At 45.5% G+C, this 22,330-nt stretch overlaps 1 protein-coding gene across 1 annotated transcript in view; it reads left to right on the top strand.

Annotated features, from left to right (window-relative positions):
* The window catches only part of CACNA1B (calcium voltage-gated channel subunit alpha1 B), a 508,111-nt gene that overhangs the window by 456,007 nt on the left and 29,774 nt on the right, over positions 1–22,330 (top strand). The window contains exon 37 of the mRNA XM_054007857.1: positions 8,373–8,469. Coding sequence (XP_053863832.1) covers positions 8,373–8,469 — 97 coding nt within the window. The remainder of the gene's footprint in view (positions 1–8,372; positions 8,470–22,330) is intronic.

Here is a 22,330-nt window from a genome sequence, read left to right as displayed (position 1 = left end):
TTATCAGCCACTTTTAGTTATTTTTAAAAATAATAGCACTGAACTTCAAGATGACCTGCAAAATAAAATAAAATTGGATGTATGGCTTCTTTTTTTCTTTAAGATGTATAAAGAAGGCCTGAAAGGTGCTGTATTTTTCTTTTGAAGAGTCTTGTGTTTTTCCCCCTTGGAAATATTAGGATTGTCAAGCCTTGTCTTTCCTCTTTTGTCAGAGTCCTTCTTGGCTGACTCGAAGTGTGTACTGTAAGGCTAGGTCTACACTACAGGGGGGGGCACCTAAGACACGCAACTTCAGCTACGTGAATACGGCTTACCTGGCTGTGAGGACGGCGGCGAGTTGACCGCCGCCGTCGACTCCGCTTCCTCCTCTTGCTGCGGTGGATTTCCGGAGTCGATGGCAGAGCCATTGGGGATTGATTTTATCGTGTCTTCACTAGACGCAATAAGTCGATCCTCAATAGATCGATTGCTACCCGCCAATCCAGCGGGTAGTGAAGACGTGCCCTAAGTGTTTTCAGCTCTTAATTGAAGGAGCAGGGTTGTGGAATCCCTAACAAGAAGAGCTTCTCTCACTAGTGTCTGAGACAAATAGGTGTTAACAATGGCAAACAAAAACCAAAGAGATTTCAATTGCCTAAATAAGAAACAGTTCCACTGTCAACTAATCATGGTTCACTACAGTGGCATTTGTCATGTCAAAAACACACTAGCTAATCCAGTCATCCACAGTCTCTCCCAGGGTAGATATATTTCGGGGCTTGTCTATGCACAGTTTTTGCACTGACATAACAATATTGATTTAGAAATTTCAGTAAATTCACCAAAGGAAAATGCCACTATAAAAGGGGTCGGCAACTTATGGCACACGTGCCAAAGACGGCACGTGAGCCGATTTTTAATGGCACGCTGGAGCCTGCGGGGCAGCTTATCAGTCTCCACGTGGAGCCTCATGGTAAGGGGTCCGGGGTCGGGGGGGTTGGATAAGGGGTGGGCGTGGGGGCAGTCAGGGGACAGGGTGGGTTGGATGGGGGGGTCTCTGGAGGGGGCAGTCAGGGAGCAGGGGGGGTTGGATGGGGCATGGGAGTCCTGGGGTCTGTCAGGGGTGGGGGGTGGATAGGGGTCAGGGCAGTCAGGGGACAGGGAGCAAGGAGGGTCCTGGGGGGGGCAGTTAGGGTGGGGGGGTCTCTGGAGGGGGTGGTCAGGGGACAAGGAGCTGGGGGGTTGGGAGTTCTTAGGGGGGCAGTCACCCAGCCCTCTCCCCTGAGCCCTGACCCCCCCACACACACACACACCCTGCCCTCTGCCCTGAGCCCTGCACACACCCCAGACCCCTGCCCTGAGCTCTGTACCTCTCTCATACACACCCAGCGCTCTGCTTGACTCCTTCATCCCACCCCCACAACCCTAGCCCTGACTCTGGCACCCCCACACATCCCCAGCCCCCCCTCTGCCCTGACACCTGCACCACCCCACATCCCCAGCCCCCCCCACACCCCATGCACCCGCCACATCCCCACCCTCACCCGGAGCACCAAACGGGAGCTCCTGCACCCCCCCCCACATTCCCGTCTGCACCCCTCGCATCAAATGGGAGCTGCCCAGGTAAGTGCCCCACACCCGAACCTCCTGCCCCAACCCTGAGCCCCCTCCCTCATTTTAGCTCCTGGCCCGACCCTTCACCCCCAGCCCTGTGCTCAGTGAACTGCCTCTCTCAGCTCAGTGCAGAGAGAGGAAGAGAATGGCCAGAACAAGGGAGAAGGTAGGTACCCACTGTATGTAGGGATGGCCGGGACCCCAGACTGGCAGCGGGCTGAGTGGATCCGGCAGCCAGGATCCCGGCTGGCAGGTGCCGGCGGATGGAACCCCTGAGCGGCTCACTCCACTGCCGGTCTGGGGTCCTGGCCACCAGCCCCACACAGCCCGCTGCTGGTCTGGGGTTCTGGCTGTCGGACCCTTGCCAGCCGGTGTCCCGGCCGCAGGCCTCGCTCCGCCCGCTGCCGGCCTAGGTGAACAGAACCCGAGACCAGCAGCAGGCTGAGCGGGCCGGTGGCGTAAGATCAACATTTTAATTTAATTTTAAATGAAGCTTCTTAAACATTTTGAAAACCTTGTTTATTTTACAATACAACACTAGTTTAGTTATATAATATATAGACTTATAGAGAGAGACCTTCTAAAAAACATTAAAATGTATTACCGGCACGCGAAACCTTCAATTAGAGTGAATAAATGAAGAGTCGGCACCCCACTTCTGAAAGGTTGCCGACCCCTGCACTATAATATCAATATGCCACAGTTTAATATCAATTTAACTGTATTCATAGTAGTGGGTTACACCAATTGAGCTGTGTCGTTTTCTAAACAGATACAATTATACCTGTGCAAAAACTATGAGTAAACCAGCTTGGAATTTCTAATACAAAAAACAAAACCACATGAAAATATTGGGGGGGGGGAAATCTCTAAGGCCTTTTTTATGTATCATAAAGAAGCTTAAAAAAAAGTGTGTGTGTGTGGGGGGGGGGAATACCAGTTTGCTTTCCTTTGCAGCTTCCCTTGAAGTTTGGTGCTGCTATTTATTTAGATGATTTGGCTAATTATAATTAGAAATAAAAGTAATCCATGACGTTTCTTAATCCAGCTGCTAGATTAACTGAAAACATTTTTTTAAATAATAGAATTAACCATAAAAACAACGTTGCGATTTCTGATTTCAGTTGTTACTAATGGGATCTGAATTTTCTCAGTCCTAATCAGTCTCATAAGGCTATTACGATAGCAAACTACTGAGCTGACTGTTAATCTTCTATGTTCTTATATTTCAGACACATTAAAGAACTATAACATTAGTGACTCCCATAATTAAATGCGGTGGTTAGAAGATCTTTTCTATTGCATTGTAGTTTGGACAGTAATTAAAACATCCGTGCTACTTTATGCTGTGGTTTTTTAGAACAACTAGAAGTTCTCCCTCTCTAGATCTGAATTAAGGTGTCTACCTCCCAGAAAACCCAATCACTGTCAAATTAACCTTGCTTCTAGAATGTTTTCCTCCGCCACCCTCTGCCATTTGCTGTGTTCTGTAGGGGAGTGATCTTTGGGAACAAGGCCTCCCTCCTTGCCTGTGCTGTTATAACTTGTGATGTTTTCTTTCCAGTTGCCGGATTCATTATAAGGATATGTACAATGTGTTACGTGTTATTGCTCCACCCCTTGGCTTAGGAAAGAAGTGCCCTCCTAGGGTGGCATACAAGGTTTGGAATTTCAGAGAGTCTGTCCAGCATTTCCTTCTTTGGTTTTCTTTTTTTTTTTTCTTTTTATCCAAACTGCAAATGCAAACGATACTTAAAAGAAACTGGAACGTGACTAACCCGTTGCCTGAAAAGGAATGATTGACTGCCCCCTTATCCCTTGATGCATCAATTCCCCATCTACTCCTACATCCCAGCTGGCTGGAGAAAGGCAGCCTTATGAGACAGTGAACTCAAAATCTTCCATCCCTCATGGTCTAGATGGGAAGGGGTGAGCAAGGGGCAACACTCTATATATATGAGAGAGAGAGAAACAGCATAATAATATTTCTGCAGGACACCGAGGAGCAAATCTAGTAATATGGGGACATTTTATTTTGGATTTTTAGCTGATGTTGCACTTTCAGTTTAGTGACTAACCTCTGATCCCTGCTCTTTCCTGAGTTGAAAGGACATTAGATCAAGGGCCCAGTTAATGATGTAGCAGGGTGGGAATGCCTACATAGGCTTAGGAAAGGATGAGGGACTGAACAGTCTTTCTCTGCCACAGTGTAATAGCAGTAGCCTGAGACTGCCGTTAGGAACAACACAGATCTCTTTGAGATCCTCAGATGACAGTGTAATGGACTATCGTACTATCGTGCTTGGATGAGATGATGGTGTAGAGGGAGGAGGGTTTTAGCTCAGGTTTATTAAGGACTGAAGAACCTTTTGAGGAAAAGAGGAGCCTCTACAGAAAGGATGAGCTCCACCTAAACCAAAATAGACCCAGACGGCTAGCATTTAATATTCAAAAAGGTTTTAGACTATTTTTTAAATTAAGAGCTGAAGGAAAGCTGACAGATGCAGAGGAGCACATGGTTCCAGTGGAGATCTCCATTAGGGATGAATTTATTAAAGGATGAACTCTATGGTCTAGGAAAGACGTTGGTAAAGATAAAGGTAGGGCCTACTGAGGAACAATCAAATGTAAAAGAATGCCATTTAAATATAACATATGGAGGGAAGCAACTGAATGTTGATAAAATGTACAAATGCTTACATACAAACGCTAGCAGTCTTGAGTACTAAGATGGGTAAACTGGAGTGCCTGGCATTAAATGAGGATACTGTTATAGTAGGTGTTGTGAAAACTTGGTGGAATGAGGACAATCAGTTGGAAATGGTAATACCAGAGTACAATATATATATATATGACAGAGCAGGTTGCACTGGTGGTGGAGTGGCTCTGTCTGTGAAAGAAACCATAGAGTCAAAAAAAGTAAAAATCTTAAATGACTCAAACTGTACCATAGAATCTCTTTGGATAGAAATTCTATGCTTGAACAATAGGAGTAGGACAGTAGTAGTATAGGATTGAGCACCTGACCAGGATGGTGATGGTGATTATGAAATGCTAGGAGAGATTATAGAAGCAACAAAGACAGATAACGCAATAATAATGGGGGATTTCAACTACCCTCATATTGACTGGGTACATGTCACCTCAGGAGGATATGCAGAAATAACATTTCTAGACATGTGGAACAGCTTCTCCTGGGGAGAGGCAATTCTTGATTCATAACAGAGGTTCAAACTAAATATGTACCCGCCCCCCCAACAAATAAATAAATATAAAAACAGTGAGAGGACCGAAAAGATACCGTCATGGCTAAACAATAGAATAAAAAAGGCAAAATGGTTAAAGGCAAAAAGACATCCTTTAAAAGTTGGAAGTCAGATCCTACTGAGGAAAATAGAAAAGAGCATAAAGTCTGGCATGTCAAGTGTAAAAGTGTAGTCAGGCAGGCCCGAGAAAATATCTGAAGAATAAATAGTTAAAAATACAAAAGATAACAGCCAATTTTTTTTAAGTACATCCGAATCAAGAAGCCTGCAAAACAGTCAGTGGGGCCACTGGATGATCGAGGTGCTAAAGGAGCACTCAAGGAAGACAAAGCGTTGCCAAGAAGCTAAATGAATTCTTTGCATTGGCCTTCACTGCAGTGGATGTGGAGGAGATCCCCACACCTGAGCTATTCTTTTTAGGTGATAAATCTGAGGAACTGTCCCAGATTAAGGTGTCAGTAGAGGAGATTTCTGAACAAATTGATAAACTAAACATCAATATGTAACTAGCACCAGATGGGATTCACCCAAGAGTTCTGAAGGAACTCAGATATGAAATTGGAGAACTACTAACTGCGATATGTAACCTATTGTTAAATCAGCCTCTCTACCAGATAACTGGAGGATAGCTAATGTAATATCAATTTTTAAAAAAGGCTCCAGAGGCGATCCTGGCAATTAAAGGCCAGTAATCTTAACTTCAGTACCAGGCAAACTGGTTGAAACTGCACTAAAGAACAAAATTATCAGACACATAGATGGAACACAGTATGTTTGGGAAGAGTCAACACGGCTTTTGTAAAGGGAAATCATGCTTCACCAATCTATTAGAATTCTTTGTGGGGGACAACAAGCGTGTGGACAAAGATGATGCAATCAATATAGTGTACTTGGACTTTCAGAAAGCCTTTGACATGGTCCCTCACCAAAGGCTCTTAAGCAAAGTAAGCAGTCCTGGGGTCAGAGGGAAGGTCTTCTCATGGATCAGTAACTGGTTAAAAGATAGGAAACAAAGGGCAAGTTTACACTTAAAATGCTGCATTGGTGCTGCTGCAGCGCTTTAATGAAGACGGTCTACACCAACAGGGGAGAGCTCTCCCGTCAGCGTAGTCAATCCAGCTCCATGAGAGGCGGTAGCTATGTCACAGGGAGAAGCTCTCCCACCGACACAGCACTGTCTACATGGCGGGGTTAGGTCAGTATAACTATGTTGCTCGGGGGGGTGGATTTTTCAGACTCCTGAGCAACGTAGTTATACCAGTCTAGGTTTGTAGTATAGACCAGACCATAGGGTAGGAATAAATGGTCATTTTTCACAATGGACAGAGGTATATAGTGGAGCCCTCCAAAGATCTCTACTGGGACCTGTGCTGTTCAACCCATGCATAAATGATCTGGAAAAGGGGTGAACAGTGAGATGGCAAAATTTGCAGAAGATGCAAAGTCCAAAGCTTAGTGCAAAGAGTTACAAAGGGGTCTCACTAAACTGGGTGACTGGGCAACAAAATGGCCGATGAAATTCAGTGTTGATAAGTGCAAAGTAATGCACATTGGAAAAAATAATCCCAACTATACACACAAAATGATGGGGTCTAAATTATCTGTTACCACTCAAGAAAGAGATATTGGAGCCACTGTGGATAGTTCTCTAAAATGTACATTCCATGTTCAATGCATATGATCAATGAGGTTTAAAAATCTATCAGAAATATACTTTTTTCAGGTGGGAATAAAAACCCCAGGGCTGTATTTCTGCGTTGAGATAATGGCTAGGCATAGACACTTATCCTTTTGCTTTTGTCAGTTGTTTCTCTCTTCCTTCCTTTTCCCCGGGTACATCCAGACTACCCACCGAATCGGCGGGTAGTAATCGATCTATCGGGGATCGATTTATCGCGTCTCGTTTAGACATGATAAATCGATCCCCGAACGAGCTCCCCGTCGACTCTGGAACTCCACCAGAGCTAGAGGCAGAAGTGGAGTCAACGGGGGAGCCGCGGCCATCGATCCTGCACAATGAGAACTCAAGGTAAATTGATCTAAGATACGTCGACTTCAGCTACGTTATTCTCGTTGCTGAAGTTGCGTATCTTAGATCAATTCCCCCGCCCCAGTGCAGACCAGCCCCCCCCTCTATCAGCCATCTGTGTAGTACCTGGGACCGTGGTCTAGTGAGTACCCTAGAGCATTTGGACTCAGGGTACTTGGGCTCTATTCCTGAGTCTACAACTGACTTGCTGTATGAGCTATGCTAGTTCATTTAACCTCTTTGTGCCACAGTCTCATCATCTATACAATGGAGATGATACTTTCCCTGCTTCACAGGGGGGTTAATATTAATTAATAATGCTTTTTAATATGCTTTGGTATCCTTGGATGAAAGGCACTGTGGAATTACAAAGTATTATTAACACGCAGCCAGCTGGGAAGATAAAACCAGACACTCCAGTTGTGTCCAAAGTCAACGGCAGCACCAGTAGGGATAGCAAGCCAGGAAGGGATGGCTTTTCAGCTCTGCCGCCCCTTCTTCCCAATGGAGGATTTAATTTGTCGTGGACTCTGGCTGTAACAAAACTCATCAACAATGGAGACAGAATTGCCAGGCTTCTGTTGAGCCCCGGTAGTTCCTAGCTTTTTCCACTGCTCCCAAACTCGCAGGCTGGTCAACGTATCCTTTTAATGAAACCAGTCGGTTAGACAATGGAATGGCCACCTCCTCTCCCCAGTCTCCACTCGCAGATCAAAGGTTGGCTGGGAGCTATGTGGTTGCCCTTGTCAGATCCGAATCTGAGTTGTTGGAGGAGTCTGGCTTCTTCGTTGGATAGGGTGCTGCAGAGATTCAGCTTTTTCTGGGAGTCCGAGCAATCGTAGTCTACCCATGTGAGAAAAAACAAAACAGGATTCTTCTTCTTCTTCTTCTTTCTCTTTTAGCCTTTAACCTAAATTGGAAGCAAAATTTCTTATTCACAAAAGGAAAAGAGAAGCATTGTATATGTCACATCTGTGTCTGTCCCATAACTCTGCCTACCAGCTCTCCCTGGCATGGTGAATACAACCATTTTTTGATTTGAAAAACAAGCAAACAAAAAAAACAAACTCCCCTCCATCCCCCACAAAATCCCTACCCACCCCAATCCCTTTCCACATCCATTGACGTAGATATCAATCATTCCGTACTGCTGCCGCAGGGATTAGTGTGTCAGCGTTTAACCTGGGATTTCTCTGCAATAAGGAGAAGACACCGGGGGTTCAACCAAAGGGACGGAAGCGGAGAAATCCTGCAGTTTACCCTCCTGTTTGTTTTGTTTATTTTTCTCTTTCCTGAGAAATCTGATTAACCGGATATCTGTTTTTCTTGTCTGCTTTCTCCCCTGCTCCGCCCCTGCATTTCCCTCTCCCTGGTTTCATTTCACCCTTTGTGTTGCTCCCCGTTTTTATTTTGGTTCCGGTTTGATTTCTGTGTCCTCCTGCTTTTGCCACCCTGCTCTCTTTCCCCCCGCCTTCAATTCCAAGCGGGCGCATCAGTTACACTGACATGTATGAGATGCTGAGACACATGTCCCCACCTCTAGGCCTGGGAAAGAAATGCCCTGCTCGAGTTGCCTATAAGGTAGATCATCCTTAAAAACTCCCCAAACCACCGGTGAAAGCTTCTTTTGCCATGGCTGAAATGGGTGCCGTTTTCCTGTGATATTATTGGTGTGATCTTGAGTTCTTTCTGGTGCTTTATCTTCTTTCTACGCAGACTGGATTTTAAACGTGCCGCATTTTTGATAATATTTTTTTCAGTCATTAAAATTGTGACACGTTAGTTTGTCTTTCTAGCTATGTCTCCACCTAGCTATATAAGTGTCGCTCTCTGTATCTTTCTGCTTCCTTTCCAGTCCACTGGTGGGGTGGGAAGTCAAGTTAATGAGCAATTTATGCCACCAGTACAACTCCACTTATTTTTGTATATCTCTGTCTACTCTGACTAGCCTTTTAGTTGTGTGTTGTTTTTTTCTTTTAATTAGGTCAAAGTAATTAGGATAGGCAGGGCCGTAGGAGGTAGCAAGTTATTAAATACAGCCAATACCATAAATGCTCCCTAATACACTTGTGGAAACAACTGCACACAAATCAAACCATTTTGGTCCAAAGGAAAAAGAGAAATCACATATAATTTGCCCTAAAACAAAGTTTTAATTAAGCCACAAGACACAGTACACTTATAAAAATACATTAATTGCTACATTTCAGACCCTGCTGTGGAGAGTGTGGTAGAAATGCAGAGATAAATTAGATTGAATGTATAAAGCGTGATCCAGGATTCCAGCCAATTCCCTCCCATTGGTTTCAGCGAGACTTGCGCTGCCGCCACCACCAAATTCTGCATGAAATTTGCATTTGGAGGGGGCTTCATTGGGAATATTTCTTTAGCTTTGGTTCTCATGCCTTCAAAGGGATTTTCAACAGCATGCAGGACTGGCTCCCATTAAAGACAATGGGAGTTTTACTGTTGACTTCAGTGGAAACAGAATTAGGTCAGCACTGAGCATTTTTGAAAATCCCACTCATCCACCCTGAGCTTTACTTGGTGTGACAGGTTGGAATGAACCCAGACCACATCATACCTCCAAGTGTCACCTGATTGCTCATTTAATCTATGTGACACTAAGTTTCAGGAGCAGTTCCATGTGAGATGGGCCTATGCCAAAACCGCAGGTCCAGTCCCCACCTCCACCTACTTCTGGGAAGACCTTCTTTTCACTGTGGCCTTTCGTAGCACATGTAAATATCAACGAAAGTTTCAAATAAATACTTTCCACATGGCTCTTCCCTGTTGTAATGCATTTCCCTTCTATGGGACAAAGTGAAAAGAAGGTAAGAATAGTTGGCTTGGGGGAGGCTTTTGGCTCCAGTATTATACGAATGATCAGTTAGGTACATTTTCTGTGTGCATCTTGATATGCTCCTGGCATAAAATGTGAGTACTCCAAAGGGGCATATCTATTATGAATATATAATAATGGCCAATATATAGTAAACGTCCTTATAAAAACTTTGCAGACACATTATCAATTTGTAAACTTCCATATTTCAGCCATTTTAAATATCCATTGGTAATATATAGAAACACACAGAAAGGACGACATTTGCAAAAGTGGCCACTGGTTTTTTTAAGTGTGTCTATTTTAGAGGCCCAAAGACACAGTGAGCTTGATTTTTCAGAGCTGCTGGGTTTTGGGTTTTTTTTTTTTATTTGGGGTTTTTTGGCCACTTTCTATATATGCTTTTTAGAGCATATGTATGTACGTGCACACACACAGAAGCACATTATTTTCAGTTGTATTACTTTTTCCTACCTCTCTACATTAAAAGTAGCCAATAAGTATGTTTAAAACATACATTTTAACAGGGTTATTGGCTGCTTGTAATCAGGGCTGGTGCTACCATTTAGGCAAACTAGATGGTTGCCAAGGGCGCCAAGATTTGGGGGCGCCAAAAAGTGGTGCCCCAATTTTTTTTACAGCGTTCCTACGCCCCCTCCCTGAGCGCGCGGCCACCACTCCATTTCTCCCACTTCCCAGGCTTGCAGCGCCAATCAGCTGTTCGACGCTGCAAGCCTGGGAGGGGAGGAGAATTAGAGAGGGGGCGGAGTGCTCGGGGAGGAGGCGGAGCAGAGGTGAGCTGGGGTGGGGAGCTGCCGCGGGGGGGGGGGGGCGCCTCAGGGCAGGGGGGGAGGAGCTGCCGCAGGGTTGGGGGGGCACAAGGTGGAAGTTTCGCCTGGGGCGCGAAACTTCCTTGCACCGGCCCTGCTTGTAATTCTACATTGTTTAGAGGCTGCATTTGTTGTTGTTTAACCTATATATGCAGACTTTTTTCCAGCCTGAGACCTTACATACTTATCTGCCCTCATTCGTCACTAGAAAGTTCTTTTCACGTTAGTCTTCCTACATGCAGTTTAATTTATGTCTGTATTTAGAAACCTCTCCCATAGCATTTAGGTATCCTTGAGTATTTTTTTTATAATACACCCACTTGATTCTTCTACCCTTAATTTTTACTCATCAAGTAACAGCTCTCCAAAGAGATGGCAGGGAGTGTAACCGAGACTCATAAGTAGAGACGGGTCCGAGCTGTGAAGTTCAGATTCACAGTCAGACTTTCCCTGAGTTGAAGGTGGTCCAATATATTGTTCCACTTTGACTCACTATAGAATAGATCCAAGCTCTGGAGTTTGCCCCTGGATCTTGATTTGAATTCCCCCCCAAAGTACTGGAGGATTAGATCAGTCATTGTAGGTTGGGCTCATCTCCATTGATAGCAGTAGCAGTGTTACTAGGGGATTTCACTAATTTAATTTGTAAAAATCCATGCTTTCGCTAATAATGACATTGGCTTTCATTGCCTCTCTCCTCCATTTTTATTAACTGACGTGTCTAGGAAGAGCATGTGCAAGGAGACATGTTTGTGCTGAAAATCTGCACTCATATTGACACTGCATGTGAATGGTTGCATTCAGTTGCCCTAGACTCCAACTGTGGTTGGAGTGGTTGCCAAGTGGTCATTGTCTACCTGGTGTTACCATTGCTGTTCACCACGATCTGTTTGTAACCGATGGGAAAACTCAGTGTGACAGACAGACAGTCAGTCCTACTTGAGGCACAGTGCAACCATCCACGCTCGGCTACATGCACATGTTTCAGATCACAAACAAATTTGCTTTCTAAGAAGATAGAAAATAAGTAACTAACAATTCAAATGACACCCTCTACTTGTGCAACTGTAGCTCAGAGACAGCTAAGGAAAGGAGTCAATGTTCTGTCTTTGCCCTCTCCTGTTCTCTCGCTGTCAGTAAAAGTCATTTGTTTTCTGTTCTGTTGGGCAAAAGGTTTTTTGCCCTTTTTGTCCCTCTTTGTATCATGTGTATTTTCCTGACTCTCTCTTTGATTGCAAAGATCTGAGCAGCCTGTGTGGATTTGTCCCTGTCTCTGTCTGTTGACCTTCTCGATATTTCAGTGTTGTTTTTTGTTTGTTTATTTTCTCCAGCCTTTTGGGGCTACTGTTTCTTTCCGTCAAATTTCTTTCTTTTTTTTAAATTGGTTTATTTTGTTCCTCCTTTGTGAACTGTTCTCCTTGGTTAGCAAGACCAATCCCTGCAGAGTTGTTATGCACGTGTCTTGCTGCTTGCCTTGATGTTCATGCATGGGAATCTTTTAGTGCCTTGTTCTGACACTCCTCAAGTGACAGGAGAGCTTTATCCCAAGAGACACTGGGCTTTCGAAAGAAGGCCACTTTCCTCGACATTGCTGGGGCTGGGGTAGGGGAAAGTAGCCCTTTGGCTCCCCTCCAGTTGATTAAACTTCTAGTGGTAGCATAGTTTCAAATCAGAGCCTTCGGTCCATTTAGCAGAGTTTACTGAGACTTTATCTTAGTCCTGTACAGGCCTTGTGAGTTTGCCAGCAACCATGGGGAGGGCTGGTCCAAATTTTTTGGCAAAAGATGCAGATTTGGCGACACCAACACATTTTGTGAGCTCGTGTCAGTTTCGCCAAACTGGTCTTGTCAAAAACAAAACAAAAGTACAAAATAATCAAAATGTTTTATGCTGACATTTTTGAAACAAAACGTTTTGGTTCAAAGCAACATTTTGTTTATTAAAAATACAAAAAACCTTTACAGATGGCCAAAAATGGAACAAAACATTTAGTTTGGGTTGAATGAATTGTTTCATTTTTGACAAAATGGAAACATTTTGTTTCAGGTTGAATGAAATGTTTATTTCGACCAGAAACCTTTTTTTTTTTTTTTTTTTACTTTTAGATTTGCTGAATATTCAAAAAAAAAATTTGGGGGGTCAATTTCTTTAAAATTAGCAGCAAACAGAGAAAAAAATCCATTATTTGCCTGGCTCTAGTTACAGGTCTCCCCTCTTTTTATAACGCACACTGGGAGCGTGGAAGCTTCTAAACATTGGTCTTTTTAGCAGGTTTGTAGACAAATAATCCTGGATAACCCCACCCTTGTGTATGTACGCATACATGCACGCCCGGAAAAATTGCATAGGAAAATGGTCAGTGCATTATCTGAATACATTAAAAGATTTTGTGGCTGCAATGGTTGCATGCATCTTGGTGCCCATGATTCTCTCTCTTGGAAATCTGTCCTTCATTAATTTTCAAGGCAATGCAGTGAGCATTCCAACAGCGTCCTTTTAGTTAGCTGGCAGAACTGGAGCCCAAGCGTTTGCAGTCATAGTACACAGCTATTGAGAATGGCATTTTCAGCGTGGGGCTGATTTTATACATCGCAGACTTTCCGGTGTATCTGCAGTGAAATTGGGGGAAGGAAACCCAACCAGCGCAACGCCCTCTGTGTACTTGGCAATGCGTTGCTATTGAGCTGATGCCAAAGGGAATTAGAATTTGGAAGAGGGGGTTCAGTTTGATTTGAGTCGAGGTGGGACTTTTGAGCATAAAGTCATTAGGCTTGGAAAGTTCTGATTTTTATTGGTCAATGTCAGTAAATGTCGATTTCACTGTATGCACACAAACCGACGGAAAAAATATTTCCATAGTTAATAGTGGGAATGTACAGATAGGCAAAGTAAGAAAAATGATGTTTGAGAACCTATTAGAGTTTAATTTAAGGCTATTTACTTCATCTATTTTGACATAGGATGTTTACCGGTTATAAAGCTTTAATTTTTTGATTCCTCAATATTATCCCTCGAAATTATGAAAAAAAAAATTGAATTCTGCCAAGCCTCAATGTAACGTCAATGGTTTTGCTGATACCAGGAATAGCCAAACGTTGCCCCGCTGAGCGTCACACTGACAATTTGCCAAGAATACCTGGTCCATCCCCTTACCTTGCACATCTTGAACCACAGGTGCAGCCCATGTTGACTACAAATTCCAGCATGCAATGCTTCATCTTGTTCTGAGTAACCCTCTGTTGGCCCAAAGATTGAGCCTTGCATACCGAGATGGTAGTGCCCATGGGCTATACTTTAGAACTCCTTAGGCCATATCAAACTGGCCAGACTGGCTTTGGGGACACCTGGCAAATATTCTCCCTTCCCAAGCTTTGTGTCAAGAATGGGGCCAGCAGAATTTGAATGTCTGGATTATGCTGTGAAAGGTTCTAAATGAATCACAGCCTCTAATTGGTCTCCGTGCTAACTGGCTGGTCATTCTATCTTCTCCGAGCCGTGTTTGTATGGGGAAATGCAATGACTAGCCAGTCAAAAGACAGGGCATTAAATAAGTCAGAGGATAATGGTTACAATTAGAACAGGGTTAATTATTCATAGCAAATAATTTATTCAACAAATTCAGACTCCTTTTCTGCCAGCAGATTGTCCATCAGCAGTTATCAATTCTTTTGAATGTATTCACTGTTGGGAATCATTCTCTCCCTCCCCCCCCCCCCCCCCCCGATGATTTTTGTCCCATAAATTGCCCATGAATAGTTCAAAGTGAGTTTTCAGTATCCAAAATTTGAGTGGTGTTAGCTAGTTTTAATAGGCTACACAGAGCACATGGTGGTTTTTTCCATTGACATTTGGATGAGTGTAACAGTGAGTCAGATTCCCCATACACATACTCATGTTTACAGTTCACTTCCTTGCAGAGGGTCTATAGGCAGCTTATGTGGTTTTAAATGTCACTTAAGCACTGAGATGTAAGGGATGTATAGGCTGTATAGTAGCCCTCTACACTGAGATGGTTTGCCCCTAACATTCTGTAATATCTGCTTAAAATTCTCTGTCTCCACTGGAATTCCTGTAAGTAAAGATTTTCAAGAGACTATTTTCTAAAAGTGAACATGAAATTGGCACAGATTCAGGTAGGGTGACCAGACAGCAAGTGTGAAAAATCAGGACGGGGTGGAGAGTAATAGAAGCCTATATAAGACAAAGCCCCAAATATCGGGACTGTCCCTATAAAATCAGGATATCTGGTCACCCTAGATTCAGGCCAGGTCAGTTCTGTATTTTACTGGAATGAACGTCTGTGCACAGTTAGTTAGTTGCCCAGCTTTAGTTACAACCCCTGTTAATAGCTGAGGCATGTCTGACTCTCTCATCTCCTGGAGCAAGAAATGCTGCAGATGTAACCCATGCTCCAGTCTGTAATTGGCTGCTATCTTGTTATCTGGTTGCTCCCTCTTCTGTGATGCAGAGAGTTAATTAGGATGCTCTAGAGAAAATATCACAGCCCCAGCCCCTGAGGCCTTTCACTGCAGAAACATTAACAAGATCTTCCGATACATTAGTTAGGTTCCTCTTGTTAGCCTCTCTTCTGCTCATGTTGAGAAGGGAGACTGACTCTGAAACTGCCTAATTAAGATCTGGGGATTGAGGAAGTTTCTCTGGCACAGGTTAGGAAATCAGAAACTAGATCTCCATCTCCTGCCTGATACTTCTCTTCAAACTCCATTTGAGGAAATGTGAGAGCAAATGAAGTGAAGGAAGGGGAATGGCAAAAGGAGCAGGGAAATCTATTTTTGCCAGGCACAGAGATCTAGCGTGGGCTTTTCTCTTCGTCCAAGGTAGTCTTCTTCCCCCATTTAATTAGTTTAGCTATCCACACTTTTTATTTGTGGCAGGCAGTCCCAAGTTGATCCTGGAGTGGAGTGAACTCCCTACTGGAGTCTAGGAGCATTGTGATCCCTTACCATCTGTATCAACACGCTCTTATGTTTTCCTTTGAAATCTGGAGTAATGGAAAAATGCTGCAAATTAAACCCTTCCCCTCCTCCCTACAGTTCCTTCTGGCAAATTTTTGAATCACACTTCAAAGCAGCAGGCAGTACCAAGGCTCAGTGGGTCGCAGAGTGAGGACTGCAGTCTGAAATACTGCGGAAATGGGTCATTTTTTGGTTTTGAGTGGGGCATGAAGAGCGAGGGGCTAGATAATGCAGCCCCCTCTCTCACTGAGCATGCTCGTTAGCTCTCACAGGGTTATAGCGATGTAAGGTTGCCTTGTTGTGCCGGAGAGGAGAGGATTAATTCAGTCTGTGTAATGTGAATCCACTTCCAACCACGGTGGAAGGTATCAGATGAGGTGTGCAAGTTTAGGTTGCTAACGATTGTGTTACACTCCTGAGCATGCCTAGTCTGAACTAAGTGCTCAGATGCCTGGGCAGATTGCTTGTGACTCAGTAAAAGTGCAAGGCCTCCTCTGCCGACTTCTACACGCATTGCATAGTCCCAGAAGCTATATCAGGTCAAAGATGAAGCAATTTCTTCCTCCCGGGTCCTCTGGATTTGCAAGGAACCGTCACAGAAACTTTAAGCAACATTTTGACATTTTTCTCATCATGGGGTTGTAGAGGGAAGTGCTGATTACAGGGTTTTCAGAAGTGTTGAGCACACACAGCTCTCATGGACTTCAGTGGGAGTTTTGGACACTCCGCACCTTTGAAAATCAGGCCCCTAGACTGTAAGCAATGGCGTGTATTAGGGATGTATTAGCAGGAATGTTGCGAGCAAGACACAAGAAGTAATTCTTCCGCTCTACTCCGCGCTGATTAGGCCTCAACTGGAGTATTGTGTCCAGTTCTGGGCGCCACTTTTCAGGAAAGATGTGGACAAATTGGAGAAAGTCCAGAGACGAGCAACAAAAATGATTAAAGGTCTAGAAAACATGACCTATGAGGGAAGATTGAAAAAATTGGGGTTTTTTTAGTCTGGAGAAGAGAAGACTGAGTGGGGGACATAACAGTTTTCAAGTACATAAAAATTTGTTACAAGGAGGAGGGAGAAAAATTGTTCTCCTTAACCTGTGAGGGTAGGACAAGAAGCAGTGGGCTTAAATTGCAGCAAGGGAGGTTTAGGTTGGATATTAGGTAAAACTTCCTAATTGTCAGGGTGGTTAAGCACTGGAATAAATTGCCTAGGGAGGTTGTGGAATCTCCATCACTGGAGATTTTTAAGAGCAGATTAGACAACAACCTGTCAGGGATGGTCTAGATAATACTTAGTCCTGCCAGGAGTGCAGGGGACTGGACTAGATGACCTCTCGAGGTCCCTTCCAGTCCTGCGATTCTATGATTTTTATGTGGCAGGGCCTAGCAGCATTGCAGGTAGATGAGGCTTTTAAATGGGAGGAAGAAAAAAATAAATATTTGGCACATATTAAGGACTGCGAGGTGCTGTAACTGGAGGGAAATGTTACTTTAAAGAGATATTTGCTATTTATGTTGCCAGATAAGACAATAGTCCAGTGTGAACTAGATGTTTCTAGAAGCCTGAGCAGTGGAGTTAGTGAAAGGACTGAGCGTCTCTCCTAACAAACCTGGCCCCTGAGTGCTTGTTCAGCATGACAGTGGGTAGCCCCCAAATAAGGGGAATCGACCATAGAAATGGTCTGATTTTTCCTCTCCCTTTTCTCCAGGGATGCATTCGGAAAGGGGTGGCTGCTCTAAGTAGATGATTTAAAACCATTGTGATAAACAAACCCAAATCTTGCTATAGAGAGATAATGAGAGCACTTTATTCATGTGCATTACAGGTTGCTATCCTGTCTTCTGCTCTTTGGGAAGGAGTCATTCAAGTTGGGGATTGGGAGTCAGGACTCTTGAGTTCTGTTCCCGGCTCCGCTATTGACTCTCTTTGTGATCTTGGGGAGGTCACTTCACTTCTCTGCCTAATGGGAACAATAATACCTACCTCAGACAGGGGGAGTGAGGCTTATGGTCGGAATGTGCATGGGTGAGCAAGGCATTGCAGGGAGTGCAAAGAGACTTTCCTTGCTCAGTGGCTAACTACAGTCCCATTGGAGGGCGTGCACACTGATCCTTGCTACCAACTGTGGGAGGAGCTGGATGGAGGGCAGAGGGAAGGCCCTGGTCTTGTCCATCCTCTCTCCTGGCTGGGTGTGGAGGGCCATGATTGTGCCACACATTGCAGTGGTGCTGGAGCTAGCTTGTGCTTCCCCCAGGAGGGAGTCTGATTGAGTCTGCTGGACTCGCTACACCACCTCTGACATTAACAGCCGGATTTTAGTTCCAAATGAATATCTGTAAAGTGCTTTGAGATCCTCAGATGAAAAATGCTGTGCACGGGCTAAAAGTTATTCTTGTCTTTCAGTGCCATGGCTGGCATGTATTGATAACATGTCCAATCAGAAATAACCCATGCTGGGTCACTCTAGAGGTGTTGGCATTAGGTCATCCGATTAGTTTGCACTGTATGGCTGTAAAGGCTATGTAGGACTCCGCAAGGCAAGGCAGCCAGTCACATCACTCCTGCTATTAAGTAGTATGGTTACAATGGGACACAGAATAAATATGGAGGGCCACATGTCCAGGTGGGCCGCTAGCACTGCACCCAGTGAACACTGGTTTGCCTGTACACGTGAGCGCCCGTTGGCTCAGTTAACCGGCTGCGCCACACGTCTGTTTGTGCGTGCAGATACACAGGGCTACACGTGCCCTTGGAGAGTTCACCTTTGAAACCTGTCCTCCGACAACCCATCAGCACTCATTGAAACTTGCGAGGAAGGGCCTCAGTACAATGGTGCCGTGTCAGGTGACAGTATGGGCTACATTTTGCCCTCTGTGCATGAGTACGGCTCCTCTTGGGAATTAACTCTACTAGGTCCATGGGGAGAGCCAGGTTTTGCAGTCCCAGTTCTCAGGAGGATGGAGCTCTCCTAGGAGGAATTATTTTCTCACTTGCTTGGTCTTCATTTCCACGCATCTTCTTTCTCTCTCCATCTCTTATCTCTCTCTCTCTCTCTCTCTCTCTCACTGAAGTAGGATTCAGTGGGGCTCTTTCAGTAAGTTAACCATTGGATTGCATTGAACACACTGCGTTTGCGCTAACCTTTGGCGTGCTGAAGGAGGATATTCCAACCGAGGCGCTATTCGGTTTTACACCATTGAACAGACTAAATGTGTGGAGCTTTGCCAGCCTTTGATACTGCCTTTGGATTACATGAGGAGGAAACGCTCAGCCTCGATTTTGTTATCCCTCATGTCAATACACTGAGGAGCACCCCTTGTCCTTGTTTGAAAGGGGGTTCTGTTAGGTTGTCCTGGTTTCTCTTAGCTCATTGATTACTAGACTAAACCTGTAGGGGGCAGAGTGGGTTGCTGCACAAGCCTTTCGCCCCTGTAGACGTGGGATCAGAACCTAACATGTAAAATGAATGGGGTGGTCTCAGCTCTTTCCAGTGCTTGTTCACCATAGACAAAGATAATGTGCCAAAAGGGTGCCCCAGCCCCACTGTATGTCAGCAGGGCTCAGAATAGTGTTTAAAGTCCTACCACGCCCATCCCTGCCCTTCTGAGGGCTGGCCAGTTTCCCTGAGCGATCGAGTATTTATTTGAGCTCTTCCCGCACTCCTCTGTGGCAGCTGGCGTTGTGTGTGTAACCCTCGGCCTGTTGCCACACAAGTAGCTGGGAGGGTTCGAGGTTGAGGGCTGATGAAGCTAATGAGAGGAGTTATTCGTTCAGGATCAGATGCAAGCACATGCCCACGTTAACAGTCCAGTTTCCTTAAGCAACCAGTGTGGTTTAAACAGGACAGGCTGGATTTCTCCCATGATGCTTTGTGCTGGTACGATTCCATTGACGTCACAGGAGTTACCCATACAGAGCAGCTGCATGGGTGCTTCCTAGCACAAGCAGACAATCAGACTAAAATAGTCTAAAAGCAGTAGTGTGCCCACGCAGCACAGGCAGCAGCTCAGACTAGCTGCCCCGAGTACAGTCTCACCCGACGCCCAGAGTCCGTAGCTGGGCAGGTAGCCTGAGCGGCCGCCCCGCTACTGTTTATAGTGTGTCAGCACAAGTAGAGCTGGGATCTACCCGAACTGGGATGCGCGCTACCAGCTGTGGTGTAGAAGTTTGCGCTCCTAGAAGTGAACAGGGGAATGAGGCTCCGCCATTTTTACCTCAGTTCCACCCTCTCTGTGGTTGCGTTTGATGCGACTCCTAAGTCAATGTTCAGTTTATACCACTGGGAAATACAGTTTCTGAGATTTTCTCCTCCCCACCCCCCCAAAGAGTCCAAACTGTTTTTTCCCCAATGGTGGAAAAGGAGGACGGAATATTCATGTAAGAGTCCTGTCCTTTTCTATGAAGAGCAGTTTAATGATTAGAACAGAGGACTGAGCGTCAAGACCCCTACAAAATCCTATTCCCAGCTTTGGAGTCTCTGATAAAAGACTCTGGGTAAAACTTTCAAAAGCACCTGAGTGACTTAGGAGCCTAAGGCCATGTCTACACTAGCACTTTTGTTGGTCTAACGTCTGTCTCTCAGGTGACAGAACCCCTGAGCGACATAAGTTACACCGACAGAAGCACCGGCGAGGACAGCGCTATGTCAGTGGGAGATGCTCTCCTGCAGACACGGCTGCCGCCACTCGTTGGGGGTGGTTTAATTATGCCGATGGGAGAGCTCTTTCCTGTCAGCATAGAGCGGCTACATGGGAGACCTTACGGCGGCGCAGCTGCATCGGTACAGCTTTGCTGCTGTAAGGTCTCTAGTGTAGACATGGCCTAAATCTAGGGTGACCATACGTCCCATTTTGGCTGGGACAGTCCCTCTCCTGGCCGTCCCGATTTTTTTTTGACAAAACTGATCATCAGTTGGCAAGAGCAAACGGGATAAATGTCCAGTTTTGCCAAAAAGTGGAGTGGGACTCCTAACAGGGCATGGAGGAATGTGTGTGTGGGGGGGGGGGGGGGGGGGAGTGGCAACGCCAGCCCTGCACTGGAGGGAGGGCTTGATAGAGTGGCTCAGGCCACTCTGCCCCACATGCAGAGGCGAGATGGGGGCCTCAAGTGGCCCTGTGCATGGGCAGGCAGCGGGGGTGGGGGCTCGGATGAGCAGCCCAATGCACGGGGGAGGAAGGGAACATGGGGGGAAAGGGGAATCATGGGTAGGCAGCGAGGGGGGGGGGGGGGGGAGCTTGGGCCGGCCCTGGCTGCCAGTGGGGAGGCTGGCCCTATGTGGGCAGGAGGCAGGGATGGCTTGGGACAGCCCCACAGGGGTGGGGGGCTCAGGCCAGTGTGGCGGTGTCCCGTTTTCCCTTTGGGAAAATATGGTCACCCTACCGAAGTCCTATTTCCAAGAGTGCCAGCCACTTAGGAGCCCAAGGCCTTGTTTATACATGAAAGTTGTGGCGCTTTAACTATACCGGCATAGTTAAAGTATTAAAACCCTCCTAGTGTGAACAAAAGTTATACCAGAATAAATGTGCTTCTAGTGGTATAGCTTACTCCAGTAAGGGAAGGGGAATAAACTATGCCAGCGTAAATCCCCTTTATACAGGTATAACTGCATCCACACAAGGGATTGTACCAGTACAACTATACAGATAGAAAATAATCACACCCTCCACTGCCGTAGTTATACTGGTACAAAAACTGTGTATGGACCAGGCTTAACTCCCACTGGCTTTTATCCAGACTTAGGTGCCTGTCTAACGACAGCCACTACAGCAGGACAGCTACGGTGCTGCAGCGGTGCCATTGTAGCACCTAACATAGGTGCTTCCTACATCGACAAAAGGGGAGTTTCTGTCAGTGTAGTTAATCCACTTCTGCCAGATGGAATTCCATCACCTACACTGGGGTTAGGTCAACCTACCTGCAGCTTTCAGGGATCAACATTTTTCAGAGCCCTGAGCCAAGTAGCTAGTTCAATCTGATTTTTAAGTGTAGACCAGGCCTACATGTCCAGATCACTTTAAAAAAAGTAGGCTCCTAAATCACTTTTGAAACTATTAGTCTCCCTCTCTGCAGTGGTTGGAGATGGGGCAAGGAAGTGGTGTCTGGATCTGAATCCAGATTCAGTTTCTCCTGGGAAGTGTTTGAGTTTTAGGCAGAAAGGGACACCTTTTCAATAGGTTTCAGAGGGGTAGCCGTGTTAGTCTGTATCAGTAAAAACAACGAGGAGTCCTTGTGGCACCTTAGAGACTAACAAATTTATTTGGGCATAAGCTTGCGTGGGCTAGAACCCACGTCATCAGATGCATGAAGTGGAAAATACAGCAAGCAGGTATAAATATACAGTACATGAAAAGATGGGAGTTGCCTTACCCCAGTCAGTGCTAACGAGGCCAATTCAATTAGGGTGAATTTGGCTTCAATAGGGCTTCTCCAGCACAGCCCCTCTTGGAACTGTTGGGAGCACACGAGGAGTGAGGAGTGCGTTCACAGTGCCTCCCTGTAGGGGGCTGCAACACGTTCTCCCTTGTGCATCTGGCCAGCTGTGTTGACTGGAGTGGAGGGGGTGGAGCCATGTCTCCACTTTCCCCTACCCCTGGTGGAGTGCTTTGTACCCCAGGAGTTCGTAGAGAGACACTGCCCCTGTGTGTAGGAGAGCACAGGGATGAGAGGATGCAGACAGAAGGCTGGTTCTTTGCCCCCCGGCAAGCCCATCCAGCGCCTAGGTCCAGTCTGGCCCTTTCTGTGCAGACGCAGCTGCGGCAACCCTTTATGTACAAATATCTTCAGCAGGGTGAAG

The sequence above is a fragment of the Malaclemys terrapin genome, chromosome 17 (genome assembly GCF_027887155.1).
Source record: "Malaclemys terrapin pileata isolate rMalTer1 chromosome 17, rMalTer1.hap1, whole genome shotgun sequence".
Lineage (NCBI taxonomy): Eukaryota > Metazoa > Chordata > Testudines > Emydidae > Malaclemys > Malaclemys terrapin.
This window is presented reverse-complemented; position numbering and strand designations above follow the sequence as displayed.